The sequence below is a fragment of the Castanea sativa genome, chromosome 6 (assembly GCF_040712315.1).
Source record: "Castanea sativa cultivar Marrone di Chiusa Pesio chromosome 6, ASM4071231v1".
NCBI classification, from domain to species: Eukaryota; Viridiplantae; Streptophyta; class Magnoliopsida; order Fagales; family Fagaceae; genus Castanea; species Castanea sativa.
In genome coordinates, this window is record NC_134018.1 from 2,545,647 (window position 1) to 2,554,574 (window position 8,928).

At 36.9% G+C, this 8,928-nt stretch overlaps 1 protein-coding gene across 2 annotated transcripts; it reads left to right on the forward strand.

Moving 5' to 3' along the window:
- Positions 1-250: 250 nt before the first annotated feature.
- On the forward strand, positions 251-8,305 carry LOC142640606 (uncharacterized). Of its 2 annotated transcripts, none has more exons than XM_075814780.1 (10): positions 251-503; positions 2,190-2,282; positions 2,841-2,989; positions 3,927-4,657; positions 4,811-6,267; positions 6,943-7,022; positions 7,145-7,237; positions 7,318-7,391; positions 7,636-7,762; positions 8,002-8,305. In XM_075814780.1, the coding sequence occupies exons 1-10, from the start codon at positions 419-421 to the stop codon at positions 8,083-8,085; spliced, it is 2,973 nt and encodes a 990-aa protein (XP_075670895.1). In that variant the 5' UTR covers positions 251-418; the 3' UTR covers positions 8,086-8,305. The 2 variants fall into 2 exon arrangements, with proteins under 2 accessions (XP_075670895.1, XP_075670896.1); XM_075814781.1 differs by having other exon boundaries at positions 448-503; positions 2,190-2,561.
- The last annotated feature ends 623 nt before the right edge of the window (positions 8,306-8,928 follow it).

The window sequence follows — 8,928 nt, forward strand, 5'->3', positions numbered from 1 at the left end:
TTGTAATCCTTTTGAGTTATTATGAAATAATACCTGGCTTCTCAAAAAAAAAAAAAAAAAATTGATATTGGGCTATTTATAAACAGTTTAGTTCAGTTTAATTAAGCCCATTGTAGGAGCTGAACATCAATGAAGCCCAATGTTTAGAACAACGAAACTGGGCCTTGGAAGCCCAAACCCGTACGAATCAGCGGATAACGAACCGTAGAGAAACCCAAACCACCTCTTCACCAAGCACCACTACTAGCTCTCTCTTTCTTCTTTCACAACGAAACGAAACGAAACGAAACCAAAATTCTCAAAGCAAAGCAACGAAGCCGAAGCCAAAGCCAAAAGACGAAGACGAAGACTGTATGAGATTTGGAATCGCATACGATACTCTGATCAGAGTCTGAATTCTGAAACCAAAAGCAAATCCATGGGGAAGAGAAAAGAGCGCCGCCTCGCCGCTCTCAACAACGCCGGTCGCCGCGTCAAGCTCGATCTCTTCGCGGAACCCCCTGGTACTCTCTCTCTCTCTCTCTCTCTCTCTCTCTCTATATATATATATATATATATGTATGTGTATAAAGAGGATTTTTTTTTTCCGAGTTTTGAAGTTTGTGGTTCTGTTAGGGTTTCGTTTCTGATCAAATTTAAAGAGGATTTGTTCGATTCTTTCAGTTTTTGCTTCTCTTAGGGTTTCATTTTTGATGAAATTTCATGTATGTATGTATGTTGCTGTGTAATATGTGTTGGATTTGTTTGATTTTTCATTATGTGGTTTCGGTTGTGATCAAAATTCTTACTTGTTGGTGTAAAGCTCATGTGCCAGCTTGTTTTATTACGTAGGCGTGTAGTGCTACGCATTTGTATTTCGGTTTTTTGGTTTGTGGTTTTTTTAGGGTTTCGTTTTTCTTGTACGTATATATGTTGTTATGCTAATATGTACTGGATTTTGTTTGATTTTTCATTTTGTGGTTTCAAATTCTAATAAAAATTCATGTGTGTTTATGTAAAGCTCACCTGTAAGTTTATCATAGGGTATGTAGGTGTGTATTTCAATAAGTATTTGTGTATATGTAGGATTTGGTTGGTTTTCCGGTTTGTGGTTCTGTTAGTGTTTCGTTTCTGATAAAAATTCATACTTTTTTTGTGTGTAAAGCTCATGTGCAAGCTTATAATAGGCATTTAGGTGTGTATTGCTATATATTTATATATTTGTATATATGTAGGATTTGGTCTATATTTCCGCTTGTGGTTTTATTAGGGTTTTGTTTCTGATATGTTGGTAAAACTCATGTGTAAGCTTATCTTAGGGTATGTCGGTGTGTGTTGCCATATATATTTGTATATATGTCGGATTGGTTTGATTTTTTGATTTGTGGTGTTGTTAGTGTTTAGCTTCTCATAGAATTTTATGTATGTTTGTGGAAAGCTCATGTGTAAGCTTTTGTGAGGGTACATATATGTGTATTGCTATATATAATTTGTCAAATTTTCAGTTTGTGGCTTTGTTGTGTTTCATTTCTGATCAAATTCATATAGCTTTTTGTAAAGCTCTTTTTTTAAGGCATTCATAGTGTGTGTGCGTGCGTGTGTGTTGAGTATTTTTTCAATTTTTAGGGTTTCATTTATGATCAAATTCATGTGTGTTTATGTAAGCCACATGAGTATACTTATAACTGGCTTTACAATCAATATGTTCAGAAATTTTCTGATTGGGCTGAATGATTTGAAATATGCCTTTTGATATGTTTATCTTTTTGAGGAAATGAAATTAACTTTAATTTTGAGGTTTTCATTTTGCATTTATTAAACAGATGATTAGAGAAAAAATTTCTTGCAAAAAAGGAAATATTGGTTTCTGTAGTGAAATTGATAGTTTTGTTTAAGAAAATTGAAGGGATGTGCTGTATTTTATTCACTGTCCGTGCCAAAATAATCAACAAGAGTGATAGGGCTAGATGGTTACCTAGTTGTATTGAAATAACTATGTATAAGCGTACTTTTAAGGAAAAAAAAATGGAAGTGGTCTTTTGAAAAATTGTGGTTTTGTTTTGGAAAGGCTTACTGTATTAAGTATTAGTTGTTTACTTGGTGTCACTAGTGATGATTTGTAATGTTTTTGGTAATTATGAAACATCACTGGTTTGTGTATGGGAAAAATTGACTTTTTAATTTTGCGCTAATTTTTTTGGCTTTCCTAGGAGATTTGGGTGGCTCCACTGAACATGATGAAGTTGGAGGTGATAAAGATTCGAAACATCGTGATGGGTTACCCAATTCACCAACTTCTTCAGGTGGGTTCCGTCGGTTTTCTTCAAAAGGACTATGTAGAAAGGATTTGAGTGCTCAACATTGTTTTGGTGGAAATATGGAACTATATGTACAAGACTTGTTATGTTGTTTGCCCCCAAGAAATTGTTTTCAGACTGTAGGGTGGCTGTGGTCTTGGGAGCATTCATCTCAGATCAGGTCGGGCCCTGCCAATGTGAAATTATGAATGTTTCCCAATCGTTGTGCCCTTGTTGGCAGCATCGAAGCATTTTGGAGGTTTCGACAGAAATTTTGTTCTATCGGTTCGTATGTCTCTGGCTTTATTTGCTTTTTGCCCCACTGACAGTTTTATCCAATGTGTAACAGGTGGCTGGGATGAATAGGATCATAAATGTTCATGTTGAATTTTAATTTGTGCCTTTTTACACAACCTTTTGTCTTCGCTGACGTTGAGAGCAATCTTTTTTATATTTACTTGAATATTTCTGGCATCTGTTTGTTTAATTTCAGATATAATTTTTACAATAAGTAGACGATTAACTATATTGGAAGTTTCTGACATGCTAGTATTTTCTTTTCAGGTCAGCAACCACCGAATCCTCTGCAATTGCTTGGGCAATATAGTGATGAAGAATTTGATGAGGAACCAAATAAAGGGTTTAATCATGATGAGGAACCAAGTAAAGGACTAAATTATGCCAGTGTGGAAAGCTCCTCACCTAATGATGAGGTAATTAATGGACTTTTTACTACTTTCGTCCACTGAAGGATTGCTGTTTGGTTCTTCCCATGAGTGAAGGAAAACCCTCATAGCAAGCTCTCTTGAGCAGAATGGCTATTAGTCTTAGCTCATTTATGATTCCTGAATACCTTTGTATTAAATCTCTCTCTCTCTCCAGACACACACACACACACACACACACATGCAAAGAGTATTGCCATATGTGAAAATCCAATTCACATCAGTGGTTGTTGGAGCTTTTGTTTATTTCATTAGATTTACGAATTTGAGCTATTATGAATTTATGACAGTATTAGAACATCCATTGCCAATGATTTCTAGCTCAAAGGGCACTTCCTTCCGCTGTAAGAGCAAGGTGGAGGGTGAGGTTATGAGTTTAAGACACATTGGGTGTGTGTATAAGTTACCAGTTAAATAAAGAAAGGAAAAGAATGTCCATTGCTTAATTATGTTTTAAAAGCTAACTGATCTTTATCCTAAACTCTAATAACCACAGATATGGTTACTGCATTTTCCTAATGTTATGCTACCCAATAGATTCTTCCATGGAAAATTTGGGTGATTTTTACAAAGATTTTAAATTCTCCTAATTGTAATTATTTCTGTTCATTTAATTACTACGCACCTTCCAGGAATTGCCTATGTGATGCCTACAATTTGGATACCAGCCAATAGAATATTTTAGTATGACGTTATTGATTTATTTTAGTGTTCAAATTTTGTCAAATGTTAGTGGTCTGTTCAATTGGTCATGGATAAAAAAACAGTTTCATATGTTTCACCCAAGGGAAAAACTGCCCATATTAGTGAGGTGCATACTGTTTAAGGTGAAGCTAGGGTTTTTTTTTTTTTGGCTTTACTTAATGGAATGCTTTGCCATTGCAAATTTCTTTACTTGATTGCTAAGGGCATGTTTCATTTTCAGGTTAAACATTCACTTGATGAAGATCATAAAGACGTGGATGTCAGTGTTGATGAAGACCTTATTGGTCAGAAGGTCCAACAGCAGGAAAAGGAGAGGGAGTCTGTTCTACCTGATGTTTCCCTGAATCTGGAGGTCAGTGATAAAAGAGAAAGTGATCCTACAATATCAGCTGATTTACAACAAGAAATGGATTTGACAGAACAAAATTCCATTTCTGAAACTTCTGATGTACAAGTTATCAGTGATGTTACTTTAGGCTGGAAGATAGTAATGCATGAGGAGAGTAATCGCTATTATTACTGGAATACCGAAACTGGAGAGACGTCATGGGAAGTGCCTGATGTTTTGGCTGGGGCGACTGGATTGACCAATGGTCAGACAACCCCTACTATTACTGAAACAGCAGAGACTGCTCCTGTGGTTGTAGAAGAGTCTGACATCACTTCAAGTGCGATATTAGATGGTTCTTCTGCTGCCCACCTATTTCAAGGGACAATGGATGCCAATATGATTCCTCATGGGATAGAAGTGTATGGGCATACATACCAGACGGATGATTGCAGTCAAGCATACAAAACTGAAGCTTGGAAGGATTCAAGTTGGAGCACTGTTATTAACTCAAGAGAATTGGGAGCTGGTTCTGAGAAGTACACGCATGAACCAGCGATTGATCATTCTTATCTTGTGAAACAGAGTGAGTGTTTGTTAGAGAGATTGAAGTCATTTCAAGGGTAAGACATCCCTTCTTTACCTTTAATTATTTGATTCTACGTATATATATATATATATAATTTTTTAAAAGAGAAGATTTCTGAATTCCTAGTCATTCCTGCCCCTCCCCGTTTTGGTTTTGTTTATTCTAACAAGTGAAGTATATGTTTCAGGTCCAACGACCACCTACAGGGTCAGGACTTAATATCGAAGTATATTTGGGAAATTGAGATCAGACTTTCTGATTTGAAGTCACTTTCATCCTATGGCTCATCTTTGCTTCCATTTTGGGTGCATTCTGAAAAGCAGCTTAAACGGCTGGAAAGTGCGATTAATGATGAAATTTACAAGATTGCTGTATCTGCACATATGGAAGCAACTGAGGCAACTCATGTCTCTACCTTCAGTGGAAAGGACAAATTGCCAGAAAGCATGGGTTACGAATCTGAAGCAGATGGAACTGAAAATAAAAATATTCTTTCTACTTCTGAACATTCTGATGTTGCTCCTTATGTAGACACATCAACAGAAGACCAGAAAGATCCATGTGATAAAGTGCCTTTTGTAGATGCTGAGCATGTTTCTTCATTTGGATCACCAACCGGAGGTTTAGGAAGTGGTGCAGAAGTTAGTGAACAAGTCAATGGGGCTCAATTAGGTGATGAATCAACTCACAAGCATGGGTTTAATGCTGCAGAAGATGTTGACATGGATGTGGACATGGAAGTTGAAGATGCAACTTCTTCAGGCAACACAAATACAGTGCTTGCATTGAACCCTGTAGATTTTGCTCCTCCTGAGCATCTAATTCAGAATCCACCTGCTGAAATCCCATCCTTGGTTTCAGAGGATGGGTTTACTGTTCCACCTCCTCCAGATGATGAGTGGATTCCCCCGCCCCCGCCTGACAATGAACATATTCCTCCACCCCCGCCTGATAATGAACATATTCCTCCACCTCCGCCTGATGAGCCTCCTGAACCCTCATATCCTCCTCTCCCATCCTACACAGAGACCAGGCAACCGATTTCTTATACCGATCAATACAATTTATTATATCCAGATTCTAGTTTTGAATATCATGGACATACAGTTGCTCAAGTGCCAAGCAGTAGTTTATATGGACAAGCTGAAGGATCTCAAGTTGCCGTGCCCCATGCACCAATTTACTATGACACAGTTCCTACTACATATAGTGACACTGCTGTCATTGTTAACTCTGTTGAGCCTGTAGCTTATTATCAGTTTCAAGATGGAACAGTACCTTCTGTCCCTGTAGGTAGTGGTGGTGCCGAGGCCACTTTATATCAGAGTGTGTCAGCTTCTGTTAGCTATGACACACTCCCATCTCAGAGTGTGTCAGCTTCTGTTAGCTATGACACACTCCCATCTGAACAAATTGTATCTGTTGACCCCTTCATGGGAGTAGACCATAATTCATCATTAAATTTGAATGTAAATAGTTCTGCTATTGGCAGTGAGACTGGGACCAATAAGGCATCCATAGAGGTTCCTTCTACATCAGCTACTATCCAAGCTTCTGCAACCACTTCAGTAAAAGAGAGTGTTTCTGTGCCACCAACTGATACCGTTGCTGCCGCATCAGTGGGTAACAAGGTCCAATCTAAAGGTAATGTTATTGAGTGCCTTGTTAATTATTATTTTTCCTGTCTTTCATCACAGGTCACAAGCTTAGTTAGGGCTGATGTATCAGATCCCAAATGATTATCCTAAAATTTATAACTGTAATTTGCTGGGACACTTATGTGGTTATGAGTTAGTTAAGTTACAGTCGATAAGGATCTATTTACTAACTAAATTTATATTACAGTATGATTACTGGTTAGTAGAGATTTATTAAACTTGTACAAACATTCAATTATATTGTGCAATCACAATTCTTTGTCAGACCTTAAATGATGCTATTGATGGCGTCTGTATCTATGTTAATGTTATACCGATAAATGTTCCATGCTATGTCCAGATTGTGGAGCATATGACTTAATGCGTAGATTTATTTACTTTTCAGATTATCATCTCTCTTACATTTGGGAAGTTCATGCCATATTTGGTTGGTTGTTGGACATTGCACATCACATGTTTGATGCGTGAATGACAAGCTATTTATCTTGATTTCAGTTTTTCTCACTTAAATATCTACATTCTTGTTATCTCTCTAGAAAACTCTTAATTATTCAGTGTTCTGAAGTGTTCTTACTGCGGTTAAGTATTTGCTAAACACCTGCACCTGTGTGGTTCAACTTGTATTTGTAAAAATACTCAAGAGTTCTTTTCTCTTCATCAGCTTTGCGTAATAAAAAGCGGTCGATTGCAGCAGCCCCTTCCTTGAGGTCTAATAAAAAAGTATCCAGTTTGGTGGATAAGGTATTGTTTTTCCTTTTAATTTATTCTTAAGATGCATTCATGAGATGAATGCTTACCCCACCTCCTTTTCTCAACGCTTCTCTTTTTATGGACTCTTACACTTTATTTAATCATTTTATCAGTGGAAGGCAGCAAAAGAGGAGTTGCTTGAAGATGAGAAAGAGCCCGAAGATCCTTACGAGATCTTAGAGAGGAAGCGACAAAGGGAAATAGAGGTCTGCAGAGTGGATCTTCTTTTTACTTTAACTATGATATAGGCCTTTTTTGGTTCTTAAATGTGTTCCTTTGATTGCAGCAATGGCATGCACGGCAAATTGCTAGTGGAGAGGCCAAAGATAATGCTAATTTTCAGCCTCTTGGTGGGGATTGGTATGAGGACCTAAAACCCATTTTAATCATGATATTCTTAGGTCATGTGCAACACCAAGGAATTGTATTGTTACTTAGTTTTAATGAACTATAAATGTACTTGTTTTTTTCTTGTCCTCCTTTTGCCTCTCTCTCTCTCTCTCGCTCGCTTGCACACACGCACATTCATGCATACACATCTAATATATAGTTGATTTTATCTTACTTTGAATTCCATGTGTTGTGGTATTGTACTTTTACACAGGCGTGAGCGGGTGAAGCGCAGGAGAGCTCAATTAGCCAAAGCAAGTGCAAAGACAAAGGCACATACTGATGGAAACCAGCAGCCAGATTTAATAGAACTGTCAAGAGATCTTCCATCAGGATGGCAGGTATATTTGATAATTGTTTCATATGCTGTAACCTAAATTGGTAAAACTATATTTAATTTTTTTGGGGAAAATGTAATTAGTTTACCGAACTGCTATGAATCCTAATGATATGTAGCACCTTGACATGTAAGTGGTAAATCAAGTATTTTGAATCCTTCCCTTTATCATCGAAGTGCAGAGTTCCATCTTGTCCTAATCTAACATCTGATTTTCTTCATGTTTCTATCACTTAATTTCAGGCTTACTTGGATGAATCCTCGAAGCAGGTTTATTATGGGAATACTGAAACATCAGAGACAACTTGGACCAGACCAACAAAATAAGTCGTTATTGGAATTTTGAGGGACGTAGTTCCAAAATTCATGTAGTTTTGAGTTTTTTGGTTGTAATTTTTTCCTGGTTATTAATTTATAACCCTGTATATCTTCGATGGCAGATTAGGGATAACTACGATTTTCTTTGTAAGAGGTTTCATGCATTACTTTGTTATTTTGGAATGGCCAAGAGAAAGCGCAAAAGAAGAAAGAAATAATTAGAGTAAAAGGGTCCCTTATCAAATGTTCGATGACATTTTTAAGGGTCAGGTCGCTATAAATGTGTATCTAGGCCATCCCTCGTCCTGAGACCCAATTTAGTTGAGATCAACAATTGGATAAAGTTAAAAAAAAAAAAAAAAGGGGATAATATCCTCGTGGATTTGAGATGTCCTAAATAAGGTTACAACCTACAAAGCCAATTAAACCTGAAAATTTGATCTAAATACTGTTTCAACCGCTGAGGTAGAAGTAGAGCTGTGTGTCGATGGAATAATCCGTCGAATGTATTAATTACGCGTTAGAAGACATAACCAGGTAACTGTAAAGATTAAAGGGTCGGACATCCTGATAAATTGAATAGTCTTCCTGTATCATGTCTCGTTACTACAGTTGGAGAGAGAGAGAGAGAGAGAGAGAGAGAGAGAGAGTCCAATTTAGCTTGCTTGGGGGTCAACATGAAGTACAGAATTGATGATTTAGATTGTTTTGGCTGAATCTTTAAATTAAATATTTACATTATCAGAAGACTATAAGTTAAAACTCTAAAAAAAAAAAAAAAAAAAAAATCAAGTGACAATGTTTCCTCACGTATTATGCATTCACATTTGAAAAAATTAATCATTCTTTGGA